The 18,281-nt window shown below is 38.3% G+C and overlaps 1 protein-coding gene across 1 annotated transcript in view; it reads left to right on the top strand.

The window, feature by feature from the left end:
• The window catches only part of slc6a11b (solute carrier family 6 member 11b), a 32,003-nt gene that overhangs the window by 6,481 nt on the left and 7,241 nt on the right, over positions 1–18,281 (top strand). The window contains exons 6-11 of the mRNA XM_035661871.1: positions 4,855–4,987; positions 7,856–7,990; positions 15,859–15,962; positions 16,244–16,368; positions 17,260–17,372; positions 17,659–17,796. Coding sequence (XP_035517764.1) covers positions 4,855–4,987; positions 7,856–7,990; positions 15,859–15,962; positions 16,244–16,368; positions 17,260–17,372; positions 17,659–17,796 — 748 coding nt within the window. The remainder of the gene's footprint in view (positions 1–4,854; positions 4,988–7,855; positions 7,991–15,858; positions 15,963–16,243; positions 16,369–17,259; positions 17,373–17,658; positions 17,797–18,281) is intronic.

Below are 18,281 nucleotides of genomic sequence, written 5' to 3'. Positions count from 1 at the left end.
GTGAGTGTGTGTGTATGGGTGAGCATAGTATCATAATGAGCGTTTTGCATATGAAGCATTCTATCAACCTCTGTAATAGTGTATGAAGGTGTGTGTGAAAGTGACAAGTGTTGTAAAGTGCTTTGAGTGGCCGGTGGACCAGAAAAGGGCTTTATGTCTTGTCTATGATTTAAGTCCTAGTCCTAAAATCTCTAGTACAAATGTATAGTACATCAGAAGCACTTATATTAAACTGATATATAATTAATATAAGGAAAGTACATAGTTATATAAGACAATGAAATATACATAGTGGAACGCTTCACAGGTGTAATATGGAGTGAGTTCATGGTTGTCTTTAAGTTATAGTCCCGTTTTGATTCAATCAGATATGATGTTAATTATTAAACTTACTAATTATTATTGAAATTATTTGTTAAAATTCAATTGAATGACTTTGCAGTCATGGATCTTCCCTCTTACTTCTATGTGCTGTGTTTTTCTGGTCTCCTGGTCTAACACAACCCTTTGAGACTATGAGGGAATTAAAAAGTTTGAAACTGTCGACACCAGATGCAAGAGTGATATAACGTGCAATGTGTAATAATAATACAACCATGCCCTGGATGTTTCCTACAAACAGGAAACCATCTGTCATGCAGCTTTCATAAGCATGCCAGTTCCCACAGGCGGGATTTCCAGACCAAGGAGCTTGTGTTCATCTGCTTAGCATCCAAAAATTGTCACTAGCAAGCCGTTAAACCGGAGGGGTTAGGCCCTTACTAATCTTCAATCCTCACAAATTGGATTCACACCTCGTACGCAAGTCAAAGGTGTTGAGCAGGTTGTCTGGGAGTCAGGCCGCACGTTAGAGGTGCTACCTGTCTCCTTCAATTCACCTTAGCTTTCAAAAGTGACAGCAAGACCTCAGGTTTTCTACGTCAAATATATTTATCACATTCTTCCCCTCTAGTCTAGATAGATAGATAGATAGATAGATAGAAGGATAGATAGATAGATAGATAGACTGAATAATTAACATACCTAATAACAAACTAATCCAAAGGCTTATGTACAACTACAAATATTTATAAAATGAGGCATTAAAACCTGTTCTAGCATCATTGACTGGTCAGAGCAGACTCGCTTATGTGGGGCATCTGGCACAATGAGGATGTGAGAGCTGAGCTCTAAATTAGATTAATATAGAAGCTTGGAGATATTTATAAGCAGGTGAGAAGTCTAAAAAAGCTTAGATCAAAATGGTGCCTGCCTCATGCCCAAACTCACACGTAACAACAACAGTTAATTGGGATTAGCGTTCTGTTTTACAGCTATGCAACTTCTTAACACACTTAGGTTGAGTGTGTTGAAAGCATAACAGGAAGTGCTGCACCTGTGATGAACTGTAGCTAATCTGTTAGTAAGTCAGGAAAACACATTATTTATGTGACTGATCTAACGCATTGTACCACATTAGTGTCTACCAATGGAAAAACACAAACAAATGTATACACTGACATAATGAGAACAAACACTTTAAACTACTGACATCTCAGTATCAGAAAGATGTCATATGATATTCAGTATTGTGCAACTTTAACTGTATAGCTACTAAGTAACAGCCGAATTATCAGTACTAGTAGACTAAGTACTCAGCGGGATTCAGGTGCTGAAATTTAATTTCTTTGTAAATAATATAATATAAAATATAAATATTTCTTACCATTCCATTCACTTGTGCAGTTTTATATTTGAAGGTAGCAACTCTGGGGGAGAAAGCAAAGAGTGATATTATATTGTCTTCATCATCATCATCATTGTCATTATTATTAGCCATTTCTAGTATAGTTGTTGCTATTGTCGTTAAATTTAGGATGAACTTCCTGTTAAAGTATCCTCGTAGGTCACTATGTTGGCATGGGATTATCACTGAATAACTGATACTTTCTCTCAGGCCCAGCTGTCACAGACTCTCCATGGTTCCTGAGGAGATCTGGACTCTGTCTAATCTCTGCTTCCACTGGCCCAAACAGCCACACACTCATGTAAACCACAGGATTAAGTTCTATAAGATCTAACACTCTCCCCTCCTTTCCCTTACATATCCATACATTTTACAACCCACTAATACTGCACCCAACAAAATATAATCGTGTTTAAAATGATATCATCCCCCACGTACCAAAGATCTGATGATGTTACAGGGAAAAATTTATTATTATTATTATTATTATTATTATTATTATATTATTATTATTATTATTATTATTTATTATAAGAACACCACCTGCAAGGGATACATGTTTACAAAGATCTATTCTGTTTCAGGTCTATTTATGTAGGTCGAACTGTTTTAACCCACTCTGCTGCAGTGTGAACCATCCAGTGGGAGGCTGCTGAGGTCTTACTTTTTAACTTTTAACTCTTATGTTAGGAGTTGTTTTTTTTATTTTGATATTTGTTTATCTGCACTATTTCTTTGCAACTAGTGGTTGTGTAGCGCCTCTGGTGGTTTTTGTTTATATTGTTCTGCCACAGTTTAGGGCTCCATGAGCTGTTATAACCGATCTCAGGAAGTATAGTGGTAGAACACTCACTTAAATGATGAACTTCAGCCCTCTAGGCTTCTTCCAGATCCATTTTGCTTAACTGTAATGTAAAAGTAAAATGGGTTTAACCAGTGACGCTTTATATTACTCTCTAATTAAACTCGCAATAAAGCTCTGAACACGGCACTGTCTTAATTACAGCCGCTCAACAAGGTTTCTCTCACGTTTTCAGGTGTTAAAGGCACACAGGATGGTGAACACTCACACATTGTAACAGGTGATTATAACCAGTGTTGTAATTCTTCATCGCTACACCTCATTACTATTTTACATACCATTTTTCCTATACATTTTTATGTGTACATATCTCTTATTTTACAACTTTTACTAAATTTCTTTATCATTTAATTTCATGCTCTATTTTTCTCTTCTTGTTTGTTCCTGAATAACTAATACTTAAATGTACCCTAATAGGTATGTCTTAACACCTTTTATTTCAAAACATGTATAAGCATATTGTAACTATACTGTATATAGCACAGTTTATACATTTCTTTTCCCACCTAAAAAAAATACAGAAAAACTATCCCAGAACGTGCTTGTTTTTATTCCCTGGTAAAAAAAAGCTTTTGTATTTCTATATTATCGCAGGAAATATTACTGCCCAGCAGGAAAGTTCCTACTGGACTTACACTGACTTCCATTCTTCTAAAGTGCAATACATCTTTCTCAGGTTTATAACTTCAAGTTCATATATATACAATTGCAGACCTTACAGTAATTTGTACTTGATGCATTGGAAATTATATGTAAAATACATTTACTTAATATTTAACTCTTATGTGTGTAGTTGTGTTTTGATTGATGATTTTGTTTTTTGCAATATTCTTTTGCACCTAGTGTTTGTCCCGGCGTACTTGCTCTTGATATTGTGGAGCACCCTCTGGTGGTTTGTATTTATACTGTTCAGCACAGTTTCAATCTCAGCAATAACTGATCTGAAGTTAAGTATTAATTCCAGTTCAATTTTATTTTATAGATGCCATTCAATAACAGAAGTTATCTCAGGACACTTTTAAAATAGAGCAGGTCTAGACCAAACTCCTATAACATTATTTACAGAGACCCAACTAGTAACCAACTATGAAGCAAGCACGCTCCACCAGGATCCATGAGAACCTGTTAGGATGAGAAAGCACAAGAACCTCCAGGAAAGAAGTGGAAGTTAGTAACATGCATTAATGGGACATGAATGAGTTTGCAGAAAAGAGAGAGAGTATAGTGGTTATATTTCCCCCTAACTGCCTAACCAAACTGCTAAAACTCAACCCTAGTCTTCATGCGGGGACCGCGGCGGGTACTTATGACACTGAATACCTTAGCGCGGATAAGGCTACCCGCAATAGGCAACCTCTCCGGGACTAAAGCTGTGCTCCCGAGACAACCGCTCTCAACCCCGTTTGCCCACAACACTACAGAAAAAAAAAAAAACTGACGAGTCCCAAAGGGGAAACGCCATACATAAAACTCACACAACAAATCCAGTCAGTAACATGTACCTTCTGTTCAGTACCCTAAAGTCTCTAGGCCAAAAACAACGCTTCCAAGATAACCACTACAACACAAGGTGTATCTCCCAAAAACTAGAACAGCTGGTAAACAAAACACCAAATCAGCAATCTAAATGAGATTTAACCAAATAATCTAATTTCTAATCTAACCAAAAAGACTAATAGACGAGCCCCCAATTACTAGTCATGTAATAATTATTACCATATTGTGACAGGATACCCTCATCCTGAGTGACATTGCAGGTACGTGAATTAATTTTAGTGTGCTCCTCTGCAGTGGAGAACCAGTAAAAGACAATGAAGGCCTTGAGTGATCAAGGCCAAATGTGAAATATAGTATAGGTTTGTTTCCCCATTCCAACAGTTCTTTTAGCTGAAATGGTTCGGAAAAATGTTGAAAAATCTGTTTCAGTGCACATTATATTGGACCATTAGTATATGCCAACTTCAAACCACTGACACGGTTTAAAGTTGAGGAGTAGAAGTGCTATGTGGAGTTGGAGAATGCATTCACTGATATTCCTTGGGACTATGGTCAACCAGCAAAAATAACATTACTATTTATATTGAGCACTATTATACTCGCTATGAGTAAAAGCAACAACTTATTGCCTGCAGACTGATCTCGGAGAGTCAGCAGAGGCTTTACTTTTTATGTTCAATGCTGCTTCACCTTTTTCAGGTCAAACAAGAGTAATGAACTAAATCAAATTATAAATCTCTGATCATCTGTGTTCTCTGTACCAAATCAGACGCAGAGTACTGAAAATATCAGATGGTATTGAGCACATGGGGGGAATGCGCTGGGAGCTGGCCATGTGTCTGGCCCTGGCCTGGTTCATCTGCTACTTCTGCATCTGGAAGGGACCCAAGTCAACTGGCAAGGTGAGACAGAGTAATGCATGGTTGCACTAATGCACTGTTGTGCGTGTGAGTAAGAGAGTCTGTGTGGTTTCTATTTATTGCAATGCAAAGAGCTAGCACCACATGTCGTACTGCATGATGTTTTCACGTGATGTGAAAATTGTATGTGTAATACTGTTATCACACCATCCAACCAATGATGCTGGAATTTGTATATAAATAATTAAGCATGCTACTTTGCTGTTACGGACAGTTTTTATTCACTTCAGCAGTTTTAATTTCCATCTTCCATCTAAGCAACCACAAGATAAAGCACTTTCCCATTCTTGTCCTCAAAACAACCTTCCCCACAGGAAAGCACATGCATTCCCCCATGCAAACAGAGGACAAAGCCTACAGCACCCACTTCTACCTTTCCTCTCATAACCCTTTCCATTTTAATGTCCTCGAGGCTCTTGTAGCAGCCTTGAGGAGGACAGTGAGGACTCTGCATCTTGCTTTGGGTGCTCAGAAGCCCTTAGGAAACTCCCCTCAGACTCAATGAGCCAGAATGAGTAGAGAGATAGAGATAGAGTGAAAGAAGAGAGGGAAGAAAGGAAAGGGAAACAGAGAAAAGAGGAGAGGTGTGTGGAAAAATTAATGGGCTCACATTCTACATGGTGGGGGGGGAAAAACAACTAGGCGGCAATGCCTATATCTCCCTGAAGTGTCTTTTGTCTGGCTGTGAAGTAAGAGGGGAGAAGGCTTCTTCATGGCTGGGCTTTAGCAGCCGGTCCAAGATTGATTCCTGTATTCACTGGAGGAAAGGAGAGCGTTCATGAGGAGAATGCAGAGTATATCCTCAGCCTCCGCCTCTGCTGCCTCTCTCTCTCTCCCGCTATGAGAAATTAACCACAGCCCGCTTGTTGCAAGAGAGAGGTGCTTTCTTCTCCACAGACCCTACAGCCCATTCAGTTCAGACTCTGCTAAGCTGTTTGCTTTTGTTGGCCATGTTTGCTAGCCATTCTCACATTTAAGCCCTCCTGTTAGATTTACGGCGAGGCAGGGGCAAGTTTGACCAGTAAATTTGTGGTGGCTTAAATGTTTACCCGTGGTGAGCTGGAAGGAGCATGTGGAGCATCAAAGGTTCATGGAGAGATTGAATATTGTTCTTTTCATCTCCAGAGAGATGGAGAGAAAGAGCGAGAGAAGGTTTAGGATGTGTGATCGTTTTATTTGACAAATTAAAGAAGGGATATGCTGGGCAGGAGACAACTTTTTCCCACACTTTCCCTGTAGGCAACGCTAGGATTAACAGAGCTTAGACAGGACAGTCTCATTAAGTCTCACTGGTCCTTACTGTTCAAACACTACCGTAGTTCAATTTATTTTTACACTTTTGATTCCGGTTTTTAAGGTGAAGGATGTGCAGGATAATCAGTAAAGCAGATCTTTAGTCTCTATTCATGAAACTGCTGTACAGTAATGTGACCAGGGGTGTATGGGTAATTGGATTGTACATGTGTTTATGAGTCTGTGTTCAGGACGGTATGTGTGAATGGTCCACATTATCTGTGTCTGTAGTATGTGCACACCCATTTTAATGTTGTGAATGAAGTTGCGTATTTGTGTGTGTGTGTGCACTCATGCACTCCTGTTCGTGCTTCAAAGAGAAGCACATTTTCCCACACTGCCAGCATCACTCCTCTGGGCTTCTCCAGTTTAAGAGACGGGGCCAGAGGAGCCTTCTTTTCTTTTCAGTCTCCTGGCCCGGCTCTGTTCTGTCCTGTTCTGTCCTCAATTGGACTTTGACTGGATGCCAGCAAGCCAGGGGATGTATGTTGCCCGCCTCTGCCTTCCAAGAGGCCAGGGTCTTTGTTCAAGGGGTTTCTAAGAGTCTTGAGATGTCGAGAACAATTCTGCAAAACCTGAATAGTTCAATAAAAAAGGGAGTGTTGGTTTGATGGTTAGCAAGTGGTAGCTACTGTACTGAAGGTACTGTATGTTGCTATTGTGGAGCTGACTCCACTGCTGTGCATGATACCCTACCTGATGTATATAAACACACGTTTAACTCCAAAGAGTATATTAGTAGATATTCCTGTAAATGGTGTCATCAACTGCTGGTTAATGGTAAACTCATGTTCAGGCAAACAACAGGCTACAAATTAATTAAAAAGGATTCTGTTGCCATTTGCAACCTTTTGGCTTGTGACCCCTAAAACAAAGCAATACATGTATTTACTTGTGACAACTTGTTAGAAGTTATGGTATTACTTATTGTACATTATTGCATAAGTTGTGATCAGTTGTAGCAAAGATGGCAATGACTTTTCCTTTTTTAGATTGTTTCTCTTTAAGGAATTCAAGGAGAGCTAAAGCAAAAATTCAAAACTGTGTCCAGTTCAAACTGTAATTGAAGGTTGCTTTACTTTCACATTGTGGCACATATGTGTTTGTGTGTGTGTGTGCAACAGCAAGAATGTCAGTTGCAGTTATGTCCTTCATCTTCCTCACTTATCTTCCCACTCTTCTCTCCCCTTCTGTCTGGACATGTGTTGTTATATTACTGTCATGCCCTCTCACCTTTAGGTCTTAGAAGTTGTGTTTTTTATTATTGAGCTGTAAGGGTGCCACAAAACAGCAACATTTTCCCTCCAGTTCCTGTCCTGTACTTGTGAAGCAATGGATGAGGAGGTGGCCATGTTGGTTAGAGCTAAACATTGTGACTATTGTTGGCAGGTTTTTTTTGCTTTGCACAGCTTGACTTTGACATTATTTTGCATGCATCATATCAAGTTATGTATGTAACTACTTCTGCAAGTTCTGACAGTGACTCAACATCACCTGTGTTTTTCTGAAATCTGTACATACATAATATTCCTAATCTGTGCATGTCTATACCTGCAGGTTGTGTATGTGACAGCTACATTTCCTTACGTCATGTTGTTGGTCCTGCTGATCAGAGGAGTGACTCTGCCAGGAGCATATGAAGGCATCAAGTTCTACCTCTACCCGGACATTTCACGTCTTTCTGACCCTCAGGTAGGCTTGGGCCCTCTGCACCCCTCTTCTGCTAGTAAATGGGTAAAAATAATCTGCCTCCTTCAAAAATATAAAATAAGTTTAAGGGCCATTGAGATGTTGCCACCAACAGGTAAGAAAAGTAATAGGCGTTGCTATTTTTCTTGCTATACACTTGTGTCACCTGTAGGTGATTAATGATACAGCTACAGTGTTATCTTTCTTTGTATGCATATAATCTCACTTCGTCCCCTTTTGAAATTAACCAGAGGGATATTTATGGAGGTCAGAGTCATTCGTGTGTCATTCATAGCAGTTTAAAATCTTCCAGTGTTTAAATTTAAAAAAAAAAACTCATACATCCACACACATTGCAGATATAAAGAAGAAAAACAAACTACAGTTGTAACACTTATTGGTTGCAGGTGGCTCATGTGTCATGGTTGCAGAAGTTATTCCTGTCCTTTCCTGTAGATGGCGCACGTAATGTCTACAAATACGGCTCTACTCTGTGGCTGCTATTATGTTTCTTGCTGCTGCCGGCAAATGTTGGATACTGACTTTGGGATGTTTCACGTCAAAGACACTTATATAAGACATGGTAAATACTGTACATCATACACCTTTTCAAGTTGAATCAGAAATCAATCTGTGTTTACTCCCTTGTTTGTTCTTGTGTCCTCAACTTATAATTCAGGTATTTCCTAATGGCAGCTTAGGGCAGCACAATATTAATTGGATCGATCGACTTGCATTGTGCTAAAACTAACTGTTTTTGTCAGTTTACCTATGAAAGAGAGAAGGTACCAAAGTGAAGCAGTCAGGGTTAAAGAGACGACTCATGAGAATGAATTTATACCCCTGCCTCACACCCACCTGTCTGGAGCTGAGTAGCTGCCAGAGGGACAGGTGGTGTTGTTATTACTATAATGCGATGGGGGATCAGCCCTTTATTTTTTTATTTTTAATCTTTTTACACCCATCACTATTTATGTGCTGTACTCAAACACAAACACTTTCATGTAAAGAATACACAAAACACGGGCTTGTTTCGCCATTTTATGTAGAAAGAAGCTGGTTGCTAAATGGTAAATGGTTTCTTCTTTGTATAGCAAAAGACTAAAATAGGCAACAATTGCAACAATTCATTTGGTCATAAACATTTGGCTGCATTTATATGTCTCACTCAAGCAGCAGTGATATTACAGCTTAATATGGAGCCACGATTGTCATAGCAGAGCTGACACTTCATGCTGGTGATGAGATGATTAAGGATCAGGTAAACAGTGAGCTTCCAGGACCCAGAGATGTTGAAAGATCAGGATTGGAGGCTAATATAGGTGGTGCATTAACATATAACTCATAGAGACAGACAGACACAGAGTCACACAGAGCATACTCCTTGACCTTGTCTGGAAAGGCAGACAGCTTGGGTCGCTAGGCAACAGTGCACTAGAAAATGTCAGTGGATGGGGTGTCATGACAACTGAATCAAGATAGATGGAGAGTTTGGGTGAGAAAAACAGATCAGAACACACTGACATACTTTTAGTTATCACTCATAAAGCTGAATGTGAAATGAGAAATTCTGAAATGCAAATTTTGTACTATGGAAAAAATTGTGTGAAAACTTTGTCTCTATATCAATGTCCCAGACATTTATTTCAGCCTTCATTCAAAAAGCATTTACCAGCAGATAAGGCTTGTAAGACTGCAGGTGTTGGGGATATAAAAAGTTGGAGACATTTCAGGAAAGTTTGTTGTACAGTTAATTAAGAGGACAAATGTGAAAAGTTCATTCACATCTGAAATCTTTCTGACATGAGTTCAAAATTGACCGTTTTTTAAACTACTTCCCCAAACAGCCAATTACATCTTAACCACTGTAACTTGACACAGCAGACCTGCACGTTGTAGTTGTATGCATGTGATTGTAGTCAGAGGGATATTGTACATTTAAATAGTCTTTTTTTTTTTTTTTGCCATAACCAAAAACACGAGAAAATTTGTAAAAAAGAGGTGACACAGTGTGTTCACCTGCTCTAACGTGAGCTGCAATCGTTTGCATACTAAATTGCTAAAGTCGTAACCTGTTTTTATGTTCGAGGCCTAGGAGTAAGTTTTCCCTGGACATGTCTTCTAGAAAAACATCATGTTATAGTCTTCAAGTGCACATTTAAGACGTGTTTTACTTTATTGGTCATTTGTTTTTAAAAGAGTAAGCTGGAAATCTTAAAAAGTCAGCTGGAGTCAATGTTTTCAGCCAACTCATAGCTAGCTAGCTTGCCACAGATAATAACATAATTAGCTAGCTAGCTTGCCACAGCTAATACAATCTACTACCTATAGTTGTCATTTTAGCAGTCAAACACGACTTTTGCGGAAATTACATCCTACATACATTTTGTATGAAATCAAGAAACCTAATTCATTAAAACGTCAAATAAAAGCCCAGGCTTTTATTTACTTTAATCACTGAACTGCCTGTTTTTGGTACATGCCTTTAATTCCTTTAGCACAAAACTCTTCCTCAGCAATAATGGGACTATTGAATTGTTTAAACCAGTATGAAACCAGTATGAATATTTTTAGGAATTAGGAATAACATATATATATAATAATATCAAATATGAATCATTCATTTGATCTACATCCCATCTAGGCCAACCTCAAGCACAGAGAAAGAGAGCAAGAGAGATAGAGAGCGTTAAAATTTTTGGTAGAAAGGATGAAACTAAACAGAGAAAGGTGCAGCCAGCAAGCGGATTTAAAGCAGGTCATTTGAGTTGAAGACTAAGGCATCAGCCTAGCACAGTTCAGTGTGATACTAGTGCCTGTTTTCTAACCAGTCTGTAAATGTAGACTACAGACAGACAAGGCCGTCTGTTCTGTTACACAACTTGTTGGGAAAAGCAGCTCCTTGTGGTGAAAAAAGGTGTTAAGGACATACAGTATGTTATGTTCCTAGCTTCGATGATACACTGCAGTAGGCCTATATGCAGTGCCACTTATTTTTCATATTAATATCCATGCATTTCAGTAATGTACAAAGTAAGCCCATAACAGGCTGTTAGATTACATGTTCTTGTATTCAGTAGACCCTCCAGCTGTTTTCCAGTGAGACGATTGCTGCATCTGTGACTTTAGTAAAGTTAAACAAAGAGAAGCAGTGATACAGAAAGGAAGTGAATGAGTGAGAAAAAAGGGATGGACAAACAAAGACACAAACAGATGCACAGAGAGAATGAAGGAGGGTGATAGAGAAGCGCTGCTGTTGGGCAGAGGAAGACATTACTTCTGACACCAATGTTAAATTAGCTTCCTCAGGGACAACAAGGGCTCTGTTCTGTTCACCAGGCTGTGTGGAGAGTGTGTGTGGCTGTGTGTCACCCGCTCCTTTTACACCCCTGAACTTCATCATGCCTCCTCTATTCTCTTCTTTCCTATACCTTTCTTTCCCTGGCTTTCTCCGTCCTTCTCACCCTCCACCCTGCACTGTGCATCACCCCTCCTCTCCACACTTCTCACACTCTCATACTACCTATTTTTCCGTTTACCGTAACTGACAATGTGTTGCTATTTGTGTCTTTTCCCCAGCTACTCCAGTGCCAAAGCTATTGTCTCAACCTACCTTCTAACTTTTACTTATTTTCAGCATCAGAATATCTTCAGTAAACAGTAAGGCCCAGGATGTTGTTGTGTGGTACCCTTATTTTTCAAAAGAGACATCAGCAAGATAATAATGTGAGATTAGCCTACTTTTTTGTTAAAAGCTTATATGTTCATGTACAAGTGGTCCCTCCAGGGTTTGTTGTTGAGTTCACAACTTACACCTGCAATAACTAATGTTTTGCCGCTTATAAAAAGCTGAAACAATACTTATTATCCCCTCATGAAGCTAATATGATGAATGTGTTAGAAAGCAGTTGCCTATTTACGCATCCAGCAGATATATACGAATATAACCTATATATTTAATTCCGTTATTGGATCTCTTTCAAGCACCACTTAGCTCTGAGATAACTCCTGAAAAAAATATCTGGTTCTTTATTCGGCTACTATTTGTTAACTCTGTGTGTCTGCCGTTTGGTGCTGAGCAAGTAGTGTACAGTGGAGTTTTAGAGCATATTCACTCAAAATAGTTGCCTGCTGCCGCCGAAAGAAAGCTTTGAGAGTGGTGAGAGAGAGGGATGAACCAAAACAGTAAAAATCAATTTTGATACAAAATAAGTACAAAGAACGTATGTGATCCATTGTGGATATAAAAATATTTGTTATAGCCACTTTAATAAACATTTAATTGTTTTCTGTAAAAAGGCTGATATCCGATATCGAATCTGGACAATGTGTAATGTTTTTGAATTTTCCATTCAAAACCAGGATGATGCTAAAAAAAAAAAAAGAACATATAAATTCATACTAGAGGGTCAGTTAAGGTTAAGGGGTTTTCCATGAACAACTAGTGTAATGATCAGTAAACCAATATTGTGCATATTGGCTAATACCTTATTTCTATTTAAATACTCAAAATACCTGGAGAAAATTGTACCAAACAAACAAAATAACAACAACAAAACTCTACAATACACTGTTATGTATTACTGCCTCTCATGAAGTCTTTTATCACCGTGTTTTCGTATTGCAAGGCCTTTGCACTCTTCTTTGGTTCAACCTAGCTACATGTTTCTCTTCAATGCCCTTTAAACCCCCGCCTATCACTATCCCACCCAACTATCTCTATAGAGTAACTCTCATTGACACCATGTACTTGGCAACAACATCCCAGAATACTTACCTTTCTCTTTAATATATTCTTGGTGGTCATCCACAATATAGTACCTCCACCTTCTTCTGTGCTCACATTAAATGTGGGTTTCAGAAGTGTATGTATGATGCACTTGTAGTAGGAGACATTTTTAAAATGAAAAAAATATTTGACGGTCAATGACAGTGAATAGATATAATTTTTGTAGGTAATTATGATGAACAATTGACAGTAAACTCTGGGCTACTGTAAAAACATGGTGGTTCAACATGGAAAAAATACTGGCAAGTCTCATTCTGAGGTTACAAAAGCGTAACGATTCTTATATATTTAGGTAATTATACACTAATGAAACCATAGTTATGCATATTATATTTATTTTCTGCCAATAGATCTTCCTAAATGTGAACAGTGAACATTTAAAACATGCCTGTAGGTGTTCATTAAGTTAAACAAAATGTATGATTTTTTATCAGAGGTTAAGAACATCGCTCATTGACTTAATGTTGTAGGCGTGCACCATCTGTAAAATGTGATATAACGTGATGATTGTCCAGTAAAGATACAATTACATTTATTTATGGCTCCGAGGTGGGTGGGTGAAATCTTATTGATTCATTTAAGCCAAATGTCTTAATGAGGCACTTCACATATAAGTATCTAACACCTATGGATTTCATTTATACAAAGCGAGGGACGTGAGGAGCACCAAGAGTGGAACATTTACATTACAAGGACATTATCTTACAGTCAATAGCATCCAGCTTTCACACAGTAGAAACGTTTCCTGGAGCCACAGTCTCAACATAACCAAACACATGCCGGGCCAAATTAGGCACAACATCAACAAGTGATTCTTTCTGAGCCTGGGCCTTTAAGGTTTCACTGCGCTGTGCGGCCATCAGCCGAGGGTGAACTAAAGGGAACATTAATGAACATTAGAAAAGAAAGGCCTGTTCTTCCACAGGAACAGTCCTGTGTTTGTGAGGTCACAGAAGTTACCGTGGTTACTCCCAGGAGGGAGCGAAGACCGTGCGTTTGTTAATTGTTTCTCGGTGGGGAAATGAGATTAGTGGCTCAATGGTGATGTGGGAGAGTTTTCAAAGAGCCATGCTGCATTACGTTTGAATTCGCTAACACTCCATGCTATCCTGTGGGTTCTAGGGTCCTGTGCTGCACTACAAACTAATTTCATGATGCTACATTTTTACTGCTGTCTCAGTGAAGAATCTTAACATGTGTAAATCCCCATGAAGCCCATGAATCAAAAGTACTGTGACTCATTTCCACAATATACGTGACTGGGCTAAAACAGGTGATTAAGGTCGGGTTATATTTACACAAAGACTACTTATCACAAAACATTTAGGCCTAAAACTAACAATGTTACACTTAATTGTTATGCACTAAAACAGGGGTTAAGATGTTTCCCTTCGTCCTGTGTGTAGTGGGATAAGCTGTGACCCTAAAAACACAATGAAAATGCTAACATGCTAATGGTACGTAGGTATAATGTTTACAATATTCACTGTCTTATTTCTGTGTGTCATAATTTACGTACATTTACGTATTAGCACTAAGCCACTAATAGGACTGTCATTAGTTCTGCATGTATTTGGTAAGAAACCAAGGTATCGGACATGATGATAATGCTAAATTGAAAGTCAGGGGATCACCAAAGTTATTACAATTCTACCTCAGGGAGACAAGAATGTCTTCATCCAATCCTAATGTGGCTAAAAAGCCTAGTGGTATGTAGCTATGCAGATAGTTCTATAATAGACCTCAATTCAGAAGAAAAAATAGTTCACATGAAAAACTGTTCTTTAAGTGTTCTGAAGATTATCCAGGGGGAAGTTTCAAGTTTTTAAATGTAATTTCATTTTTTTTTTTAACATTTAACCCTCAACAAACATTCATCCCCCACTCACTATGCTGTTTGAGTTAGAGAGGTAAATAATATTGAATATTCAAAGCTCTTACAAATAACTTTCACTTTCTGTTCATTCTGGCAGCCCCAGTGGACAAAAGCGGTAGTGTTTCTACCGTGTCATTTCATTGATTTCAAGTGGAATCTTACTGAATCTTATCCGGTGGCAGAACTGCTATAGCCAGTCTTCTCACTGATGGTCTTGTTTGTTTATGGATGTCATATAGAGGCATCCTATCCTTGTAGTAAGTTTATATAAACTTTATATTATACTGTAGTTGTTCTCCATTAATCCCCACCAAACAGTAGACTGGAATGGAGTTAGTGAAGCACAAATTAATATTTAGGTGCTGGAAGACTTATCTGTATCTACTTTTGGATGGTAATCCATGATTCATGCTGCTCCACTGTGTGCCTCTCAGAGGGGAAAGAAATCGGTTGAGCTGAGCCATAATTTCATTACAAAGTCACTGAGAGGATGAAAATCAGGTAGATGAGGGGTAACAAAAGAAAAGTGGGGTTTCATTAGAGAAGATAAAAAGTCATCTCTTGACATATCATGGTAATCTCTTGTAAATGGAAAAGCCTATTCTAGTTATTGTAAGTCTGTGATTTAATTAACTTAAAAAAATCTCACAAAGAATTGATGTTGTCTGTGACAATAGGTTGAGAAGCACTGATGAAGTGGAAATTAAACCGTAAGCTGGATCAAGAGCGTAACAAATTATCAGGTGCCTGAAAAGTTTCTGGAACTTTGATTTGTGTATAAAATATGTGTACGTGTTGGGTGCATGTACAGACAGATTAAAGGAGAAATCTAAACAAGTGAGTGGTTAAAATGCTTACTATACAAACACACCTTTGTTGCATCTCTATCTGTCGCTACGTTTCATATCTTTAAGTTCCATGTAAATCTCTCCAATAAATGGGGCTAGGTTATAACATTTACCAGATCTTTACCAGATTTAACATCTATGGGGGATTTTGGACCAACCTGTTAGACAGCACTCTCCAACACTAAATGAGAGAATATCATTTTGAAGAATTGTGTGCATCCCTCCAGTACAGTTAGAGACTTTACGCCTGTTCTGGCTGCTGGAAGAACAATTACAAGGACATTTTATGTTGGTTGTTTTACTTCAATTTTTTAGCCATCTGTATATGTATTCTATCTTTATTCCCATCTTCCGTCAGGTATGGGTGGACGCTGGAACCCAAATCTTCTTCTCTTATGCTATTTGCTTGGGCTGTCTCACTGCTCTGGGAAGTTACAATGCCTACAACAATAACTGCTACAGGTAAGTTAATAATATGGCTACAATGGATGAATGTTTTAGTATTAAAATGTTAGTATGTATACACTGTATATTTGTCAACATAAAGAATATAAGAATACGTGTACCGTCAATTGATTGATGAAATTGGATGGATTTCCAATTCTGTACCATTTTAGTTTCCATTCATCACACAACATGAGACTGTATGAGGCACAAAGTCTGTGTTGCCTCTAGTGTAAGGTCCACTGACAGCTTTACAGTAAGTGTGATCTCCTTCTCTTTCTCTCTGTCTTGCTCCTCAGGGACTGCCTCATGCTGTGTTGTCTGAACAGTGGCACCAGCTTTGTGGCAGGTTTTGCTATCTTCTCTGTGCTCGGCTTCATGGCCTACGAACAAAATGTTCCCATCGAGGCTGTGGCAGAATCTGGTGAGAGAATAACATTTGTGTTTCTTAAGTTAAGTACCAGCTTCCAGAACTGTAATGTGGCTATACACTAAAGCAGATAGGCCAGAGAAAGCCTGTCTGAATTGTTCTGCCCCTATCCACCATATTGTGCTAAAATGGATAAACATACCCAGTTATATAACTCCACACTCTTTACCTAGGCTCTTAGACCATCGCATTATGATTTATTCAAGTCAGTATGAATGATTTAGTGAATGTGACAGAGCAAGAGATTTTAAATGTTTGTCTGAGTGCATGGTGAGGGCAGAGCTTAATGTTTTGAATAATGTGTTTTTAAGGGTCTATTACCAAATGTAGAAGTAAAAATAAACGGCATGCAACCTCATATTTTGAACCAGTCTTATTTCACAAGAGTATCTCATCTCATTCATGGCCCCGTAGACCCGGCATTGTGCCACTTCTGCTCCTCTGTTGTTTACTCTTCTATTTCATTTAAATAATAATACAGAGCAATACTCAGAGCCTAATGATTAAGGATGCCCCTTTTAACTAACAAAAAAAAACATTTAACAGGAGAGACAAAAAGTAACGACCACACAAAAGCAGATCAGATGTATAAATTAATAATAAAAATAACAATAATGTAGAGCTCCACCAAGAGAGTATACTTCCATACAGATGAGTACAAATGACAATGGTTTACTAGGGTTTCTATTTATGTTTGCTCCTAAAAGACTGCTATGAAACTACAGGCACTGTCAAATGCATGGCTAAAAGCCCTGCAATCAGCTGATTACACAAAACAGATAGATGAGCTTTAAGCAAAAAACAATAGTAATAGAAAAGCAAAGCAAAAGAACTTAACTCTCACCTGCTCTAAAAAGACGTGTGTATGATGTTTTTGTGATGCAGGTCCTGGTCTTGCATTTATTGCATACCCCAAGGCTGTTACTATGATGCCACTGTCTCCACTTTGGGCCTGTCTCTTCTTTATGATGCTCATCTTCCTCGGTCTGGACAGTCAGGTGAGGACCACTGGAGACTTGATGTTTTGGCTCAACTTACTCTGTTTAGCCTACAACAGTTGTAATGTTTATTCAGCATGTAGGATTATGTATCAGTATTTCTCATGTTCACATTTGTAAAAGCAAAAGCCAAGCGTGTATTTTTATTTATGATGGTGTTCATGATCACAATTTGAACACCATATTGTCTTGTCATCTAATTTATTAATAAACAATGCTGTTTGATCAGTCCATTCAGATTATTATCTTCCCATTTTATAGGAGTAACATCTTTGTTATTTTGCAGTTTGTGTGTGTGGAGAGTTTAGTGACAGCTGTGGTGGACATGTACCCAGAGACCTTCAGGAGAGGCTACCGCAGAGAGCTGCTGATTCTGGGCATGTCTATAGTCTCCTTCTTCATAGGACTCATCATGTGTACAGAGGTAAGACTCACCTGTAGTGACATCATTAGAGTTAAAGGTAACACATATCAAGTTTATGTTTACTTTATAATCTTAAAACCTAAAAATAAAAAAAAATATTCACAGGGGACTCCTTAAGACAAAGTCCTCTGAAATTGGGGGTATGTGGTCTAATGTGTTCCTTATTGTGGGGCTCCTTGACATGAAAAAAGTTGGGAACCCCTGCTGTACAGTATGTGATTTCTTTACTTACTTTAGTTCTGTCTATACAAGACATATAATATTTTCATATGCTCATAAAATGCAATACTAATGTTTAATCTACCTAATATTACATAATATACTGTCTAAGTTTGCTCAGCTTTATTTCTGGGGGAGACTGGTTGTCTACTACTCATTTCTACGTAAGCGTATTGCATTCACATATAAATGTATTTCTTTGTCTGTTTTTCTGAGTAATTTATTTTTTGGTTTGTTTTTCTGAGTAATTTTTTTTTCTGTTTTTC

The sequence above is a fragment of the Morone saxatilis genome, unplaced genomic scaffold (assembly GCF_004916995.1).
Source record: "Morone saxatilis isolate NCDOM2014 unplaced genomic scaffold, NCSU_SB_2.0 Contig18, whole genome shotgun sequence".
In the NCBI taxonomy this organism is placed as follows: domain Eukaryota; kingdom Metazoa; phylum Chordata; class Actinopteri; family Moronidae; genus Morone; species Morone saxatilis.
Note: the sequence above shows the minus strand (reverse complement) of the source record. Positions and strands in the feature narration are given on the sequence as shown.